Source organism: Ambystoma mexicanum, chromosome 5q, assembly GCF_040938575.1.
Source record: "Ambystoma mexicanum isolate Mex_15411 chromosome 5q, UKY_AmexF1_1, whole genome shotgun sequence".
Lineage (NCBI taxonomy): Eukaryota > Metazoa > Chordata > Amphibia > Caudata > Ambystomatidae > Ambystoma > Ambystoma mexicanum.
Window position 1 is genome coordinate 834530204 of NC_090933.1, and position 20867 is coordinate 834551070.

The 20867-nt window shown below is 43.5% G+C and overlaps 1 protein-coding gene across 1 annotated transcript in view; it reads left to right on the forward strand.

The window, feature by feature from the left end:
- The window catches only part of LOC138497698 (Y+L amino acid transporter 2-like), a 461544-nt gene that overhangs the window by 254809 nt on the left and 185868 nt on the right, over positions 1-20867 (forward strand). Inside the window, exon 5 of the mRNA XM_069621313.1 lies at positions 664-787. Coding sequence (XP_069477414.1) covers positions 664-787 — 124 coding nt within the window. The remainder of the gene's footprint in view (positions 1-663; positions 788-20867) is intronic.

Genomic DNA, 20867 nt, shown 5'->3' on the forward strand with positions numbered 1-20867 from the left:
AGACCTATACCTAATTCCTCAGATAGCATCGGTACACAGTCATGCTGTTCAGCCTGCAGGAATTACACCAATATTTGGGTATCTGGTACTGCTGACTTTCTTTCACTAAAACGTTTGTTTTTGAATCCTTTGAAACTCTTATTAATCCAAAACTGATGTGGTTTTACAGGGTATTAAGTATGCTGTTACCATAAAGGCCATCATTATGAGCATGTACAGTAAAAAACAGGTGGTATTTTAAAGAACATTAGCTGGTAACGCAGATCAGAATGTTGATCTGTGTGCGATCTGCAGGTCGCAGGTTTGAATCCCAGCAAGGCCAGCCCAACCTTTCATCTGTCCGAGGTCGATAAATGAGCACCAACTTCGGATGAGTGGTATTGGATATAAATATATTCTATGTGAAGCGCTTTGGTCAAAATGCCTGAGAATTTGGAATAAGGATTGCAGGGTATATTTATCTCATGGGTTACCAAAAACAACACCTTCTTATAAATACAGAAACATGTTCTGATGAAAACTAAAAATCGCATGCTTGATGTGTATGGGTTTCTTTTCTCTACTTTGTTGAAAGAAACATGTGTAACGTGTTAAATTAATTTACCAAAAACGGTCATGTTTTTGAGGTTTTAAACAGACTCCTATTTACTCTCCCGTGTGTAGGAACCTACCTCTTGCGATTGCCATCTCCATGCCCATTGTGACTATCATTTATCTGCTGACTAACGTGGCATACTATGCGGTGCTGGAAATGCCAGCTCTCCTCGCAAGTGACGCAGTGGCAGTGGTAAGTGTTTACATTCGCTAGCACTGTCTAACGGTAGCCGTGCTGCCTGGTGACAGAGCTACACATTTTATGGGGTTGCACGCGTATTTTCTCCTTTGACGCTGACTTTTATTTTTTTTTAACATATTAGCGTTTTAACAGCAATGTTGCGTTCTACTTTTTTGGGCAATTGACTTCTGGGCCATTTTTGGGGAAGCAAATCAAAAGTGCAAATATACTATAGTAAATATTTTTCTGAAAACTGTTTCACGCCGTCAACAAGGAGGGGAAGAGAGAGAAACATACATCCAAGCTTAAAGTGTCCTCAAAACGAATAACCTTCACTTCTGGTAGAGAAAGAGTGACACCCGAAGAGATTTTTTTTATACTACTGGCCTGTCCATATTTTTGTGGCTAGAAAACATTACTGCAGCCAGGGGCCTCGGTAACAATGGTTCACAGTTTTGCCTCTGTTAACCGCAGAGATCCTCATGAGCGGCCAGTCTTCCCCAGCATCTCATCAAGGATTATTGTTAGTAGATTGCATTTATCGATATCCTTTAAATTATATAGTTTAGGCCAATGAGGTTCAGAATCACAGTGTGGCATGCAGCCCGGTGGATAGTTTGTACATTAGCATCCATGTCCTTATAAGTTATCATTAATCAATTCCTGCCAGCTGATGCATCCAAAGTGACCATCAAGCTGAAAATGTTCGTGCCCCCCATCACCCTCATCACAGCTGCCTGGAACAATGTCATTCTCTTCTGGTAGTAGCACATGACATTTTCTTTGCATGCCATTGATCATGCAGCCAGTAATTCTGATCTTTCCCACCTTTTCTGGACAGTAGGTGAGTGCACCCCTACATACTCCCTCCCCATTCTGAGCAAGCACCGGAATCATGCTTTTGTATGCCAAAGACCATCTCGGGACTGCTAATAGCTTAATTACCTGATAATATCAACCCAGTACGTATGTTTTCCACTTCACCCACGGGTGGACACCACATTGGTATGTGAAACACTCGGTGGGAGTGATCTCGAGAGTGTAACACAGTTTGGCGGTGAACTCTGTGTGCTACTTTGTCCATTGGAACTGACTATCGCCTAAGCCTAAAGCAGACTCCGCCTACCTGGTTGCATAAAAACTCCTAGCAACGCGCGTGTGCGCGATCTGTTGGAGTGCTTTAGAGAGTGTAAAATGGTTTACGGTGAATGCTGCGTGCTACTTTGTCCACTGGAACAGACTATCATTTGGGCCTAAAGCAGACTCCTGCTACCTGACTGCCTAAAACTCCCAGCCATGTGCTCATGCACGTGTGCTCTGTAGGAGTAAGACAGTTTGGTGGTGAATGCTGCGTATTATTTTGTCCATTGAAACTGACTATCACCTGAGCCTAAAGCAGACTCTTCCTACCTGGCTGCATAAAACTTCCAGCCACGCGCTCATGTGTGCGCGCTCTGTGGGAGTGCTCTGGAGAGTGTAAGACAGTTTGGCAGTGAATGCTGCGTGCTACTTTGCCCATTGGAACTGACTATCATCTGAGCCGAAAGCAGAATCCTCCTACCTGACAGCATAAAACTCCCAGCCACATGCTCATGCACGCACACTCTGTGGGAGTGCTCTGGAGAGTGTAAGATGGTTTGGCGGTGAATGCTGCATGCTACTTTGTCCGCTGGAACTGACTATCACTTGAGCCTGAAGCTGTTCCCTCCTACCGGGCTGCATAAAACTCCCAGCCACGTGCTCATGCCTGTGTGCTCTGTGGGAGTAAGATGGTTTGGTGGTGAATGCTGCATGTTACTTTGTCCATTGCAACTATCACCTGCACCTAAAGCAGACTGCTCCTATCTGGCTGCATAAAACTCCCAGCCACGCGTTCATGTGCGTGTGCTCTGTGGGAGTGCTCTGGAGAGTGTAAGATGGTTCGGCAGTGAACACTGTGTGCTACTTTGTCAATTGGAACTATCACCTGAGCCTAAAGCAGACTCCTCCTACCTGGCTGTATAAAACACCCAGCCACACGCTCATGCGTGCATGCTCTGTGGGAGTGCTCTGGAGAGTGTAAGATGGTTTGGAAGTGAGTGTTGCATGCTACTTTGTCCATTGGAACTAACTCACCTGAGCCTGAAGCAGATTCCTCCTATCTGGCTGCATAAAACTCCCAGCTAAACTCCCATGCGCCTGTGCTCTGTGGGAGTGCTCTGGAAAGTGTAGGATGGTTTGGCACTGATCGATGCATGCTACTTTGTCCGCTGGAACTGACTTAAGGCTTAAAGCAGACTCCTCCTATCAGAACCATACCCCACCAAGAGGAAGGGAATGTTGACATTCTATCAGTCAAACTAGCACTCTCACCAAACAGCACAATAAATATTCATATCATATACTGACCACCTGGCCCCACTGCCAACTTCTTAGGTCAAGTCAATCACCTCCTAGGAAACAATATTAAGAAATCCACTAAATCATTACTTATAGGAGACCCTAATCTAGGATTCAATGACCCCAAGGACAAAACGGCTACTTCGCTAGCCAAAGACCTCCACGACTTAGGCTTCTCGCAAAAAATCACTGCGCCTATGCACGCAAAAGGACGCATCCTAGACTGGATCATAGACCATAAATGCAACACAGCCATGACATCCAACACCAGCCTCCCCTGGACAGACCACAACCTTCTCCAATTCGACATCCCAGTCTCTATATGCACTAAAGTTCCTACCACAGCACCGGCGACATTAGCCAGAAGTGCCAAAAAGCTCACTGCGCACCTTAATCTGCCATGCCTAGTGCCCCCTTTCTCCTCCGACCCGAATATCCTCGCAGAAATATTTAAAGACACCATTACCAAAGCGGTCAATGCTGTCGCTCCATTGGAAAACAAAAAAGAAAAAAAATCCTTCCACTCCAACTCCTGGTTCACCGAGGAACTCCAGACCCTGCGCAAAGACAAACGACAAGCGCTCAAAAACTGGCAGTGTAATCCTTGCGACACCACAAAAAGCAACTTCAAATCCATAGCCAAAAAATTCAAAGACGCCATCTTCATTGCCAAATCTGAAGCCTACAACTACCGTATCTCCGCTGCCAACTCCCACTCTAAAGAACTTTTCAGTATCTTTAAAGAATTAACCTTACCATCCACATGCACGGATGAGATTGTCAAAGACGAAGCATGGTGCACTAGCATTCAATCAGCCATGCTTGCAAAGATAAACCTCCTCCAAAATAAGATATCTCACCACTACAATACCTTACCTAAGCAAAACCTTCATGTACAGACTCATCCAAATGTAAAAACAAGCAACATGCACAAATTCGCCCAAATTCGCATTCACAGAAATCTCCGAAGCAGATGTCATTGACATCCTCAGACACCTCAATCCCTCACAATGTAAGGGTGATGTGTGCCACTCTAAAATAATCAAGGACTGTGCAGAACCGCTCGCCCCTCTTCTCACGGCATTCATCAATGCTTCATTCAAAACGGGCATAGTCCCAGACAGCCTTAAAGAGGCATGGGTACGCCCTCTCTTAAAAAAAACAACGCTAGACACAGCTAACCCCAATAACTACTGACCCATAACAACAGTTCCATTCCTCCTGAAAATATTAGACCAGGTGCCCACAAACAGATTCAACAATACCTTGAATCGAACGCAATCCTAGGAAAAAGACAATCTGGGTTCTGCAAAGGGCACGGGACTGAAACCCCCCTTCTAGACCTAAAAAACGAAATCACTAACATCCTTGACAAAGGCAAGCCCGCCCTCCTCCTCCTCCTGGACCTTTCTGCAGTATTTGATCTGGTCGATCACATCACACTCACCAGTCATCTGACGCATGCTGCGTCCTGGGTTACCTCCTTCTTAGAGGCCAGAGCCATGAAAGTGTTCTCTAGCACAGTTCATGCAGCACCCTCCATCATCCACTGCGGTGTCCCACAAGGTTCATGTACTGCCCCTATGCTCTATAATCTTTTTCCAAGCCTCTCTTCGACAAACTGGACGCACTTGGAATCACATACACGAACTACGCTGACGGCACACAGGTTCTCCTTCCCCTGACGGGGCATTATCATCAAGACGCCTTTACCCTACAGCAAATCCACTCCACCATACAAGCATGGATGGCCACTAACGGCTTCTGCTTGAACGGGGACAAGACCGACATTCTCATCCTAGGTCAGAAATCCACTCTCTCCAACCTCAACCCACTGTACCTCAACATCAACATAGATAACTGTGTCATCCCAGTATTATCTTCAGTCAAAACACTCGGGGTTTACATAGACGCTACCCTATCTATGGACAAACAAGTCAGCACCATAGTCTCAGCCTCCGCGCTGAGCACTAAACTTATTAACGCAATAAAACCATTCCTAACCAAAGATAATCGCCTGTCCATCGCTAGAGCTACCATAGGAGCTAAACTAGATTACTGCAACGCCCTCCTAGCCGGCACCTCCAAAAAAAACTATCTAGGCTCCAAACAACTCAAAACAAAGCTCTTAGAGCAGCCCTCAGCATACCAAAAAGAGAACACATCACTCAAGCAAGGAGAACAGCTCACTGGCTCCCAGTCAAGGACCGTATCTCCTTCAAAATTCTCACAACTACTCATAAATGCACCAACCTCTCAGCACCTTCATACCTATCTGACACATTATGTAGATCTCAATCCACCAAACAGACCAGATTACAATACACCGATCAACTAACTATACCTGGCATCAACAGAACAAAGGCAGGAGGTATAGGCTTCCCCTTCCTCGCACCGAAGCTCTGGAACTCCCTCCCCACCGACCTCAGAGCTGAAACTTCTCTATTCTCCTTCCGTAAAAAACTCAAAACTGCCCTCTTCAACTAACCTTGTTCTCCTAGCTACCTGCTCCTCGATGTATGTATGTAACAAAAGAAGACTATCGTCCAATGTAACACCTGCGGACCTGAACTGTATGTAACTAAGTATAAGCAACACTGTAACAAGCGCCACGATGCCTTCGGTCTGCTGTGCGCTCAACAGATGCAAATAAATAAATAAATAAATACCTGGCTGCATAAATCTCCCAGCCATGCGCGCATGAGCACATGCTCTGTGGGAGTGCTTTGGAGAGTGTAAGATGGTTTGGTGGTTAGGCGTGGAGGGATGCAGAGGGTATTACCAGCTTGGAGGTATGTGCTTCTAAGTTTTCTATCACTTTTCATTGCTGCTGCAGTTGACCTGATAAGGTAAAGCGAATATAACTAGGAGTGATTTGGAGAACTGGTCCATTATACCCTTACTTCCATCTCCTTGATTAGAAAATTGAGAACAGCTGAACATTCTCTGGATAAACTATTGCATTGGGAAATGGCCAATAAACAAAAGGGGAAGAAATCTGGATATAACCTTCATAATAATAAAAAACTGAGAACCAGTATTGATAAGCCCTGGAAGGGGAACGGGTAAGCACATTTGGAATGCCCTGATCGAATTGGGAAGTGTACAGTGATTGCAAAGCCGGGGGCTGTCACAAGGAAAATAACCTTGCATTTTCAAGTGGGAACAGTAAATGAAACCCAGGCGGGGGAAGTTGTGGGTGAAGGTACAGATTGCCAGGACTCATTGCAGAACACCAAGAATGACAATTATTCTCTCCTCAATCTCTGTTATTCCCTGCAATCCGAAATCACAGCACACATAATACCTTCCACACTTATTGATTTGATTAGCCCCATGTCTAGTACCAATACTGCGGAAGTACAACCTGTGGTAAATCCGAATGGTAACCCAGAGCCGGTATTGGGAACTAGGTTGAGTACTGTTCCCATCTTGTACCCTGATTCTTTTGGCTCTGAGGAAACCATAAAAAGCGCAGAGGCTTCACTAGACCTATTGGTGGCCATTTCGACCATGCAGTTTGCTCTGAAAATACTCCTTAAACTGAGTGGAAGATTAAATGAGGAAAAGGGTAATCAAGGAGCGGTCCTGCAGAGGATTGAAACAGTACTGGCAGCGGAATTTGGGGTGAATCAGACTGGTGAGAGTATGGCTTCTGGCCTTGAGCATGGTGCAGAAGTGTCTAATAAAATATCTAACCCTACTGCGATGACAACTGCTACAGGAACACATAAAGAGATTGTGGGGAAAGATGTTGAGAAACTTGAAAAATCGGATTTATATCTAAGTCACCAACAAAGACGTCGCCTGAAACTTCAACAAAATCAAACAGAGAAGGTCCAAACTGATGGAAATACAAACTCCATGAATGCTGCAAGAAATAAATAAGTACCTATCACAAGCAAACACGCTGGGAAAAAGGTGACCTGAGCCGGAGGAGGAAGCATGAAGCTAAGAAGGCAGGCACATTAACTAGTTGGCTGCTGAGCAGAGAGATAACTGTGAGAATAAGGTGTCTGATGAAGAATCTGTAGTCTCTGTATCTGAGTTGGATTTAAACAGTGAAACTGTACGGGAAAGGTGTTCTACCCCAGAATTAAACTCAAATGAGCAAAGAAAGGCAAACAGGAATGAAGAAGCTGAGGACAAACTACTTGACTCGATAAGGGAATCCAGAGTAAATGCCATCCCCAAAATACTGGTTAAAACCAGTATGTATTCAAACAAAAGAGAGCAGCCTATTAACCGCTCCGTATTCCTCAATCTTTTGCTGCAAATACCTACTCTGAGAGTGCTATACACCAATGACTTGAACATTGTTGAGATCATTGAGGGTTCAAATATGAATACAACATGAGTCAATTGCATCTCAGTGGTCATTGCTGAATTAATAAAATCACACTTTACACAATTCCTTAAATGAGGCATCAAATTGGACTGTGATCTATTGCTGGATGATAAACCAAAGCAAAATTGTGAGAGGGCTATTATCAAAAGGTTCAATTAGGGACAACTAACTAATACAGATAATTCCAGAAAATTGTATGATGACCAACAAGGTTGGAACTGGCACAAAATATTTCTCCCTTTAGATAAAAAAAAACCCAAGATTGAACCGGAATAATGGCATGGAACACCCGTGGCTTTCGTCACTTGTTGACTTATATGTTGACTTATGGGTGGCATTTGAGACAGTGAACAGGGTAAAGCTGTGGCAAAAGCGGCTGAGTTCCGGTTTTTCATAATGGCTTTTGGAGACTATCAGACAGCTTCATGATCAGACTTATGTTTATGTGCAATTGAATGGTGGACGGACCAGCACTGACCCATTGGTACTGACCTTGGGATTAAACCGGGGTGTGTGCTGGCCCCTCTACAATATAAATTCTATATTTCTTATTTGCCTGAGCACCTTGAGAGAGGTAATCATTTTCTACCACATGTCGAGGGTGTCCATGTCCGCTGGCTGTCCTACGTGGACGACATTGTATTGTTTGCTCACACATATGTGGGTCTGCGTTGAACGGTCAGCAAGCTGCGTGGTTTGCAAGGGCACACGATCTGGTTCCAAACATAGGGAAAACTAAGTTTATATGTTATGGTGGGAGCACTTGCAGGAGAACGCCCTTGATCTCTGAGGAAGGAAAAATGTAACTAGTTTCATCGTACAGATGCCTGGGCCTGGAGTTTGGCTATGACATTTATGGGGAGCTTGGGGTTATGAAGAGACGTAAGGCAACCCTTCAGACTTCTACAATAAAAAATGTGTATATAGCACAGCGGGCTATAGCTATGCAGGGAATTTGCTATATACAAAGACTTAAGGTCAGATCAACTACCTGCCATGTCTACATTGGGCCCTAGACTGCATATCGCGAGGGAATTATGCAAATGCCATTTATGTGAAAGGTCAGAGCACATATCAACTTCCTGTGAAAAGATGGTATTGTTACATACAACTCAATTAGCTCACTTTGTGCATAACACCTCTGCAATTTGAAGGATGATTTTTGGTTATACTGTTATATGTCACTAATATTAGCATTATACAATGTATGGAAGGCGGTAGAAGTTAAACTGGGCGAGAGGATTTGATATTTTTCAATTAAACATGTTGATGCATAATGAGGTATTAAGTACTGCTCTGTGAAATTAGGACATTAAAATTAAATGAAAAATGAAATTATATTTTATTTATATCGCGCTCGTACACAATTGTTAATTTCGAAAAGGAGTGTGGGAGCCCTACTACTGAGAATGAACATGGATAAAATACCCTGTTCTATGGAATTTCTTCCACTCAGGAGGGTCAACAAACATATCATGTCTTTTAATTGATATTTTTTGCTGAAATGTCATTTTAAAATGTACTTATACATTTTGAGTTATATGTGGAATAGTTTGATGCCCTACCCAGCCCCTCCATGGGGCCACCTGGAATGATGGGGAGAAGAGAATAATAGGCAGGTCTCCCCTGCACAGAGCACTGGTTTGGCCCTTCGGGAAATAAAGACAGTTACAAAATTCCAAAAGGCTATTAGTCTGCTTGTGGTACTTGCCCTACAACTATGTCTGATATGTACCACTCGTGTACACTTAATATTGCATGCAGATAGGGCTGTGAGTCATGTTTGGGCAGGGTGTGCTCTATGTGCTACTAAGGAAGGGATCCAGGACGTAGGTGAATAGGTGCAATGGCGACTTAGTGGGATAAGGTTTATACTGCAGACCTGACTCAGGGACAAGACTATTTGTGAGTTCAAGTGTGCTGTCTGCAGGAGAACACTGGGCAAACGCTTGTGGACTGTTGTTGATTGCTGAATTATTCCCTGGTAAAGATGCATACTTTTCGCAGCTCAGGTTACCTTCCTGGCGGTCTAGTAGTTTGGCTACCAACTGTGCAACCAGCTGAACATTTAAAATGCCTGGTTCACCCCCAAGCTCCTTGCTTCCCGAGTCAAGAAACACGCCGCCGAAACGACCTGAGGAAAGATCCCTTTATGGCCACCAAAGTTCAGTTCACCTCCCTTGCCAAAGACTACAAAAGAATGATAAATACTGTGAAAACCAATAGCTATAATGTAAGAATCGATAATGCACAATCCAACACCCGCAAACTCTTTATGATCCTGCGCAAACTTGATGCTCCAGTCACCCCTCCCACAGACCTCATCGCAGATGACAATTGGTGCACCAAGGTGCAAGAAGCTCTCATGGGAAAAATCTCCCCCCTCCAGGAGAAAATGCATGCTAAGCATCTGGCCATTTGTGCCAAACCACCACCCACCGCCTCTCACGTCATCCACCAGTCTATCTACCACCCAATTCAACTTCTGCCCGATATCGGAACTCAAAGTTGCCAACATTATCAAGAGCCTCAAGCCTTCCCACTGCAAAGGAGATGTGTGTCTGGCGCCCATCATCAAAGACTGTGCCGAGACACTCACACCCATCATCAAAGCAATACTCAATTAGTCCTTCACCACAAAAACAATCCCAAGCTCCTTTTAAGAAGCTTGGATCCTCAAGCTGTTAAAAATAACCATCCATCGATCCCACCATCCCCACTAACTAGCACCCTATTACTACTGTACCCTTCCTCCTGAAAATCCTTGACTGCACAGCATGCATCCAGGTCCAACAATTCCTCAAGGATAACCACATCCAGTGCACCCGTCAATCAGGCTTCTGACCAAGATACAGAACGGAAACAGCCTTGTTGGACCTGAAAAAACAACTGGATGATATCAAAAACACTGGCAAACTCTTCCTGCTTCTCATGCTGGACTTATCAGCGGCATTTAACCTTGTCGACCACCAGACACTTTGCAACCACCGCACCACGCACCTCTCCCCTGCAGCCGCATACTGGATCAGATCCTTCTTGGCAGATAGATCGTCTCAGGTCTTCGTGGATGATCATGTTGCCCCACCCACGCCAGAAACCTGCGGAGTCACACAAAGATCATGCATCTCCCCCACTTTGTATAACATTCATACTTTGCCCATCTTTGATCACCTGGATGCACTCGCCATATACTACACGAATAATGCTGGCGACACACACATCCTCCTCCCTCTTTGAGGCACCTACCACCTATATGTCGCAGCCATCCACTCAGTCTGTGATATCGTCCAGAACTGGATGGCACCCCACCAGCTATGTCTAAATGACTACAAAACTGAGATCCTATTTGTAGGCTCGAACATCACTCTCTGCAAAAAAAATTCAGTTTACAAAGCCTTTGACATTGACAGTAATTTGATCCAAACCTCACCAGTAGCCAAAACCCTGGCCATCTACCTAGACGCTATCCTTGACCTCACATGCCAGGTCAATGCCATTGCATCCTCTGTTGCCTACACCGCCAAACTTCTTAATGCCAGCAAGCACTTCATGACCACAAACATCCACCTTACCATAGCCAGAGCCATCACCAGAGCCAATTGAACTACTGCAATGCCCTCTTTGCAAGTACTTCTGAGTGTAACTTGTGCAAGCTACAAACCATTCAAAACAGTGCCCTCCGGGCGGGTCTTTGACTTTTCCAAGCATGACCACGTCCCAGAAGCCAGAAAAGATGCGCACTGGCTTCTGGTCTGTGAGCGGATTAAATTCAAGACCATGTCCGTTGCGCACAGGTGCACCACCAACACTGCTTAGGCTTACCTCTCACATTGTGTGGAAAAATGCATCCCACTTTGCTCACTAAGATACATGAACTGACACTTCCTTGGAGTGCCTAACTTCACTCGAAACACTGCAGAAGGATAGAACTTTCCTGTCTTTGCCGCAAAGCTCTGGAACAATCTTTCCATCGCCCTGAGAAAAGAACCCTCCTACTGGACCTTTAGAAAAAAAAATGAAAACCTGGCTTTTCGCCTAAAGCTCCCTGTGCTAATAAACTTTGCTCCTGCAACTCTCACAAATGGACATACCTTCATCACTATTAGTATCCAGTAGTATACATGTTTGTTGATACCATAGGTTATTTGTCTCCCCTTTCCTTCCCCCCCACTGTACATGTCTCCTTTCCTAATATAACTAGCACCTAGATACCCACAGGTTCAGTGCGCTGTAACAAATGCAAAAATAAATAAAATAAAACGTGACATCAGCTAGTCAGCGTGCATGTTAAAGTGTGCTCAAGTGTGCAGTCTGCAGTCGGCTGCTTCGTGAACTGTGAACTGGCGACCATTGTTTTGAGCCTGGGATCTAAGTGGTGAGCATTTAAAATGACTGTAGGAAACAGTGTTAGGGAACATTGACTGATTATATTGCGGCTATTGTGGGGTCAGTGATGCATTGGATCACAATCTGTTTCATTATGTTATTAATTTGTTACTCGAGATTGCTTTTAACTGACTTTCAGCTCAGTGACGATGTATGTTCTTAGACGTTTATCAAAGCCATCAGACCGAATTATAGCGGAAGAAATGTTTGAGATGGCCCATAATTTACCATTGCCGGTATCTCCTCATGAAAGTGCGAGTGGTATAAATACACCTGGGATGCAGGACGGCAAGCCATCTGTGCACAAAACCCATGAAGCAAAAATCACAGCTTATTTTAAAGCTGCCATAAAAGAGAAGGTTTTAGCTACAGCATCAGGAGCATCAGTGCCACCTAAAATAACGGATGATGAAATGCTGGCATTAAACAGGAGCTGTGAGGAAGTCTCTGTATTTTGTTTTTATTGTATATGGTTATAAATTTCAACCTTTACAAATATGTTCATCATTAAAAATATTAAATGAAAATCAGTAGATTTTTGCATTCACTTCAACAATTACAATAAAATCTAACCTTAGTTACAATTCATTCATTATAAGAATTTAGTTCCATCATAAAAACGTAGGCAACTTCAACAATTACTAAAGAAATCTAAAAACTATTGTAATCTATATATATAAAAGAGAAAATGTGCTTGTTTGTTTGTGGCAGGATTTGTGGCAAAGCATTGTTCCTTATGAAATTCAACACCGTTTCACAATTCTGCACTAAACTTTGCAATGGTTTCCTATTAGGACCCTCCAGACATTACTGGCTACATGACATTCAGACAGCCCACTCCTTCCCCTGGATTTCACCAAAGTTAACATGTGTTTGTGGGTTTGTGGCTTGGGGAAGCGTTGTTCATTATACAATTCCATACCGTTTCACCAATATGCACCGAATTTTGCATAGTTACCTGTTAGGACCCTCTGAACATAACTGGCTAAATGACCTTTGGACACCCCACCCTGTTCCTCGGATTTCAGCACAAGTCAACATTTGTTTATGAGTTTGTGGCTGGGCGAAGCGTTGTTCTTTATACAATTCCATACCGTTTCACCAATATGCACCACATTTTGCATAGTTACCTGTTAGGATCCTCCGGACAATATTGGCTAGATGACATTTGGACACCCCACCCATTTCCCCGTATTTCAGCACCTTCACACAAGAGAAGGTTGCCTAAAATTAGCAAAACATCAATGTGGTCGTAGAAGGACCGGTCCTGACACAAGGAACAAAACTCGAGGTGCAGGTCCTGGGATCAGATTCAGGATATGCTTCCAGGCACAGTTACTGAGTACAACTAAATCGATACAGTGATGGATGCCGACGAAGCCATAAACTATCCAACAGAATTCCTCAACTCACTCAACACCCCGGGAATGCCACCGCATCACCTTCGACTGAAAGTTGGGTCACCCATCATGCTGCTTCGCAATCTCGACCCACCTAGGCTGTGTAAAGGCACAAAGCTATGTGTTTAAAAATTGCTGCTCAATGTAATTGACGGGACAGTGTTCACAAGGAAGGGAAACAAAACATTTTTGTTTACAAACAAGCCTTACACTGAACATGTACTTTAGTAATATTGAACCTTAGATCCATAGGTGAACTGACCACTTTCTACTCTCCTCTCATCTGAAACTCTCTATCCCTCAGGCAAAGCTCCCCATCCCCCCAGCACTGCCACCTACCTTCTTGGCCATTCGGCCCATGAAGCATGTGTCATTGGATGCCTTTTTCTCTACTTTCTCTGCTCCTCCTACTCCTGCAGCTGACTCACACCCTGACACAGGCCTTTCTAACCTGCCTCTTTCTATTTCCAGCACCCTGGACATCCGTGCCCCTGTCATGAGAATGGCTGAAGCCTACCTCCAAGTGCAATTCTTGGTATGATTATGACCTCACCATCCTCAAACGCAAGTGCAGGGTGTCTGAGAGGAAGTGGAGGGATTTGGGTTCATCCTCTGATAAACTGGCAGGCCGCCTGCTCCAAAGGCAACAAGAAGAGAGCACACATTCAAGCCTGCATCTCTACGGCCTCTAACAACACGGCTGAACTCTTTAAAATCTGCAAGGAACTGGCCAATCCTGTTGCAGTCTCTACCTCTTATGTTCCCTGCCAGGCCCTCTGTACGGCTCTGACCTCTCACCTCTACGCTAAAACTCTGGACATCCTGTCCTCTATCTCCTCTTCCTTTCCCTTTTCCTCTCTCCGCCCCCCTTAGGCCATCTCTCCCTCTCCTTTCTCCTTTTTCTCGCTGACAACACCTGATGAGGTTTCTAGACAAGTCCGATCTATGAAAGTGTTGTCCAAACAGGTGCTCCCTTGCTCCTCCAGAACCATCAAGGACCATATTGACACCCTCGCTCCAGCCTTTGACGATTTCTGTAATCACTCTTTCACCATTGGAACGTTCCCCTCTCCCCTTAATCACTCCTTGTGCACCTCCTCCTCAAGAAGCAGTCTGCAGATCCTACCTGCCTGGCAAACTATCGCCCAATCTCCATCACCCCTTTCCTGGGCAAACTCTTGGAAAAGCTGGCCATCTCCCAGTTTACTCTCCACACTGGTTGTCTCCATGACCAAAAAGGCAGAGGATTCAGTCTACTGTGACCTGTTGATGCAAATTTTGTTTGCCTCTCTACTTGATATTGTTTTCTTGTGTTTTTGTGAATGAACATTGACTATATATTTTATAAATCCTCATTCTGTTGGACAGAATTGAATTGTCTGGTTTACATTATTTTTTGATATCAATATCTAAATTGAGTAGTGGACTTAGTCCACACATTTGAAAGTGTGCAGGAGACGGGAGGGTTCCTAGACTGAATCCTCTGCGTTTTTGTTTTCTAATGTTGGGGTTTTGTGCCATGGCCCCAGTTCCTCCCCCACACCTAAAACTAACCTTAAACAGTTTGTAAAGAATATTCTTATCTCCATTTAATTTGAGGTGTGCACCCTTATTCAACCCTTCTATTGTCTCCATGACCATCAGTCTTGTTTCAGAGCTGCCAGAGGCACGGAAACTGCTCTCCTGAACATCCGTGAAGATCTGCTCTCTAGCCTTGATTCCAGCATTCCTTTTATACTCATCCTCCTTGAACTTTCCTCTGCTTTTGACACTTCAAACCACGCCATCCTGATCAATCCACTCCATGAGAACCTGGGCATCATGGATCAGGCCTTAGAGTGGCTGACCTCCTTCCTCTTGGGCTGCTTCTCCCAGGTTACTCCCAATGTCTTTTTCCCATTCGGTACTTATGGCACAAGTACTGAGACAACAGAGATTACTCCTGTTGTCTTCTTTAACTTCCCTTATTCCCTACCGCGTCTCCTGTGACTCACCTTACCTCTTCTCAGTTGGAGCCACTTTGCTGGTTCTTCCTGGGGCATTGGTTTCTATGCGTTCCCATGGGTCAACCTCCTTGACGTCACACCATTGTCGGTCGGTTTCCAGCTTCCAGTCAGGCCTGCTCTGCGTCAGCCTGCAAAATACTCCTGCAATCTGCTGTCGACCTCCTACCAACTGGAGGTTTGCTTCCCCGACATAGCATCTTTCTTCCAGGTTTGAAATTTCTGGGTCTGACCGGATTCATGCCTGCTTCACTTTCTATGCCCGCTACCCCTCTCAGCAGAGTGTCACAGAATGGGAGTCCTTGTCCCCAGGAGGGGAGCCTCTCCCTGTGAGGTTCCACTTTTGCCACCCTTAGCGGGAATGTTGCGTAGCAGGCTCACCTCCCTAGCCTCACAGGGAAGGGTTCCCTCCTGGGGAGAAGTGAGATGATCCCCTGAATCCTCACACATGCCTGCCTGCCGCCTGGGGCGCCCAGTGCCTCACAGGCACACATAATCACATTGATGATAAATATGCTTTTGCATGCATGCAAGTTGCTGGGGGCATAGGGACTGTACTGCACTAGATGAAAGATGTAAGTATGCTTTTAATCAAAGCTTAATCTAGCACAGTAAAGAATATCATGCCTGCCTGCCTGCTGGGCTCCCCACCAACCCACATGCACACACAAACACTTTCTTGTGGGAGGCAGGTATGATATTGTCTACTGCCCACTTATCATAGCCCAGTGAAACATGCCATGCCTGCCCCCTGGGCTCCACAGCACCTTGCACGCACAAATAATTACATTTATTTGGAATTTGCTTAAGCTTGCGTGCGAGGTGCTAGTGGGCAAGGGCAAAGTCAGGCATTGCATTTTAACTGGACATCTATCATAGCCAAGTAAAACAATTAATAATGAACGTGATTATGTGTGCGTGTGAGGCCCAGGGTGCAGGCAGGCATGGCATAGATAGATGTGATGCCTGCCACCTGGGCCCACCAGCACCTCACATGCACACATAAGCACATCCATCATGTGTGCTGCGTCGCTCTGGCATATTTGTGCAAACTATCTACATCCATCCAATTTCAAAATTCACCAGTCGCCACTCATGGCTGGTACATTTGGGTACCAGGGGACAGGCACCACCCGTTTGTTTCTACACTAGGTGAAAGATTTAAGCTTTGATTAAAAACATACTTACATCTTTCGCCTAATGCAGTGTTCAATGTTCCCCTGCAGCAGCATGATCATCATCGGCATTGAGCATGCGTGGTGGTCCAGGCTGGTCCGGAGTGTGGCGCTGCCCCTGCTTTATTGAGGAGCTTGGGTGGGTGTGCGCCCCCAACATGGCTCGTAGGTGGGCCCTCAAATGTATGCCAACGCAAGCAAGGAGTAAAAAGTACTACTGTATAGGTGTCTGTGTGTGAACAATATTGTCATCAATGCGGGACGGTGTAGTATAATTTATTGTATTTTGGAGTGTAGCGCCTCTGCGTGGGATCACATTATTGCTATAATGTGGCACACATATAGCCAGCCAGATGTTGCCAGTGTAACATATGGATATGCAAATGAAGACAGGATACAGATTTAAAAGCATAATAGAATTTTTTTTTCTCTTCTCTCACTTGAAATGCCTCATTCACAGGAGACCACATTAGCTATCTAATTGACTAACTTAATTAACAAATACTACCACTAATTCTAACTAAATAACATTATAATGTGTTCTCCATGTGGAAAGAGAGGCAGAAGAGATGTGCTCTGAGAGTCATTTTTAAACGTGCATTTTTCTCTGATTTTCTCGGGCTGCACTGAAATGTGAAGGACGGAAAGGTAGCAGGAAACAGAAACAGAAACAGTTATTACAGTATGAAGATCCCATTGTTTGTGAAACAGGGGTGGCAACCTAATACACTTTCTGTTAATATGATTGGAGGGAAGTATATCTGAAGACGGGCTGCATAAGCAACAGAGCTTTGCTGGACGAGCTCTGACAGAATTATGGGGTTCACTTTTGCAGAGCTGCTGTGAGGTCGCCTTTGCTGGGCTGCTGGGAGGAGTCGTTCCAGCTGCACTGTTGACCTTCAGAGACTGGGGATTCCTGGCCACTTGTCACCGGCTTGAGAACTGCAGATTGCAGATTGAATTGCATGTTCTCGCTGTGTGCTTTAAAAAGAAAACCCCGGGCCCATTCATCAGAGGCCATGAGCCAAAGGAGATTGCGTGTGGGAGAACTACAGATAACTGGTAATTATCAAAGTGAATGGAGATTATTGTGACTGCTGTACGAATGACCTAATATATATAAGGCAGGCAGAGTAGAAAAAACAGTAATCCCCTGTGTTTAATTGACACTTTATAATATTGCAAAATGAATATTGTTCTTTTGCTGCATGTTTTCCTTTTTCTCTTTGTTACAGATGATGCAAAGTGAATCTCGTTCCGCTGCTGTACATTTTTCTGTTTATTTCTGTAAAAACAAGGGTAAAATGGTGTTCTGAAATTCAACTGTTTATAAAACACAAAAATACATGAAGGCAGACGTGGAGTGTGTTTTTGTCTTGACTTTTCTTAGTGCATCTGGAATAGCACTTGTGATATGGGGAAGATTTTGAGGTAGTGCATTTGTCATTTTTCCTATATAGATAAAACAACAAAAAGAATAAGTTGTATAAAAGTAAGACTTAGCAATTATAAGTAGCTGTGTGCGTGATTCCACTCAGTGTATGTGTGTCTGATTTCTGAGTGGAATATAATACAATAGTTCTTGCTGAACGTAAATGAATCAGCAAAAAGAGGCCTATGGAAACATGATCTCACTAATGTAAATAAATTAATGATAAAACCACATGTTATTGTGAATACTTTATGGAAACATAGTTCACTGGTGCAGATAAATCAGTAATAACAGCCATAGGTGGCACTCTATATGAAAATGTGGTGTTTCTGAATAATGTAGGTCCGAGGCCTCTAGAAATCACACGAACAGTCTAAATATGTAGGGTATTTTGTGTAGTTTTGGAGCCTGGCGGTATTTTCTTACCGCCATAAGTAATGGTAATTTGGCAATGACTGCTCCTTGCATTTAGATTAAATTTGGCTTCATAGTGGTATACATTTTGTTGGTGGTATTTTGGTGAACATAATTTCTTTGTTTTATTTGTGGCCCCAACATACAAAACATACAAAAATCACTGTTCAACCATCGTAATATTAACATTCAGCTTTGAGTCCATCAGTTCTTATATTTTACGAATTCCTTCCCAACAGAATTGTCCATAGTCCAATGTCTTGCTTTTATACTTGAAGTCAATCATAAAACAATAAATAAAATAAATAATTAAAACAAAGAATTAACATAACAGAGTAAAATAATTAATTAAAATAATAAATATGTGGAACTCCATACTCCAGGATACACCGGAATTCATGCACCAACAATGCTGCAAGTTCATTGTTCTTATACTATTGTCTGCCCCTGAGACGTCCCGATCAGCATCTGGTTCACTTGGAGCACTCTTTCATCCTGGCACTCTTGGATGCTTTTTTCCATAGGAGTCATCTCTTTTGGCATCCTGGTTACTTTGTCTTCACCTCCACCCGGGGGCAGGTATCCCTTGATCTTCATCCAGGGGACTCCAGGACTCCATCCTCCCGTGTCCTCCGGTCTCGTGACCTCCAAGTCAAAATGTTTTAATCAATAATCTAAATCAAATAGAAAAAAAAACAAATTAAGTACATAGCACAATACTAACTTCACCGTTTTGCCAAAAATAAAATTATATATATGTCCATGCACTTCATAAATCATTTTGCCCTCTTCCTCTAGCCTTCTGAAATTAAGCACATGTGAGAGAGAAAACAAACATACACAAAATAGCATTCAACATTTAACACATTTTAATTCTCTAAAATAACTCCATTAATTTCAGCCTCCATTTTTTAAAAAATATATATATATATATATATATGCATATGTCACAGTGTTTGTGTTCCATTACAATAATCAATTACCCCTATTTTATTTCTCTGCCGTTGCCCTATAACTAAACTAATTTATTTTCTTTCATGTATTCAAGTGGCTTTATCTGTTTCTACGCGCTCAAGTCTTCTTACCTCATGTTTGGGGTGCCATGGCATTTGATTTACATGAACAAACTGTTCTGTTACTGTTTCACCTTCAGTTTTCAAAATTTTGTATACCACGGGAGAGATCTTATCTATAATTCGAAATGGCCCCTGCCAGGCTGCCAGAAATTTGGAATTTTTCTGTTTACCTTTTCCAAAATGAAATTTATACACCTGATCGCCCACACAATACTCTTTCACTGATGTCTTTTTATCATAATATGACATTGCACTGTCAGCAGCTCTTTCTATATTTCGCTGTACAAAAGCAAATGCATGTTGTAAATGCTTCCTCAGCTCATCCATGTATTCATGAACTGTAGATGCGTTTACAAGGGTCTGCTCATGTGTTCTGTATAGTAGGTGTTGCGGTAACACCATTTTCCTACCTGTCAAAACCTCATGGGGGCTAATACCTGTTGCTTTGGTAGGAGTTGATCTGATTGCCATCAAAACCAAAGGTAAACGTAAATCCCAGCTGGAACCTGCTTCTGCTCCAAACTTCTTTAATATGTCCACAACAGACCTATTACAGCGTTCAACTCCCCCAGAAGAAGCAGCTCGATATGCAATGTCATTTTTTTTTTACTCCCAGTATTTACCATACCTTGCTCATTAGAGCGCTTGTGAAATGACTTCCCCTGCCTGATTCTATTCTTTGTGGTAACCCAAATCTTGAAAACACATTATTCACCAGTAATGTAGCTGCTGTTTGCGCACTACAATTTGGTGCAGGAATACACTCAATCCATTTTGACATCAAACACACCACACTCAAAATATAACGGTTCCCCTGCTCGACCTCTTTACAGGCCCTACATAGTCTATTTGCAAATCTGACCATGGAAGAGTTAATCCTCTTTTCATTAGTGGGGCTCTTTGCATTGGTGAAGCCAATTTAAATTGGGCACATACTAGACATCCTCTAGTATATAATTCCACATCCTAGGGACATAAGTGGCCAGTAAGCGTAATCTTTTAGTATCTCCAATGTTTTTTGTGAAACTCTGTGGCCTGCAGTTATCGCATCATGTGCATGGTGCAGCATTAGCCCTCTGAATGAAAGCGGCACCACCCATTGTATTTGTCATGTTATGGACTCTCTAATCATGAGTCCATCCTGTAGTCTAATTCGTTTTTTATTCTTTAATAGTACTCTTAACTCTTCTTTTCCCACACAATCATTTTCTGTTAAAGGGTTTTGTTCAGGGTCTATCAAATGATTATAATATATTCCCAAAATTGGATCATCCTTTTGTGCCTTAATCAGATCTTGATCTGGTGTCTCATAACTCCACTGTACCACTGGTTGTTCTATCTCCTTTGGTGTTTTAGAGCGTGTTACTGCATCAATTTGTATTTCACCCAGTAAATGTTCAATAGGTAGCAATTCTCCCATTACAGCCCCAATTTTAGCCCGGTGATCTGCCTTATCATTTCTCTCCTTATCATCTCCTG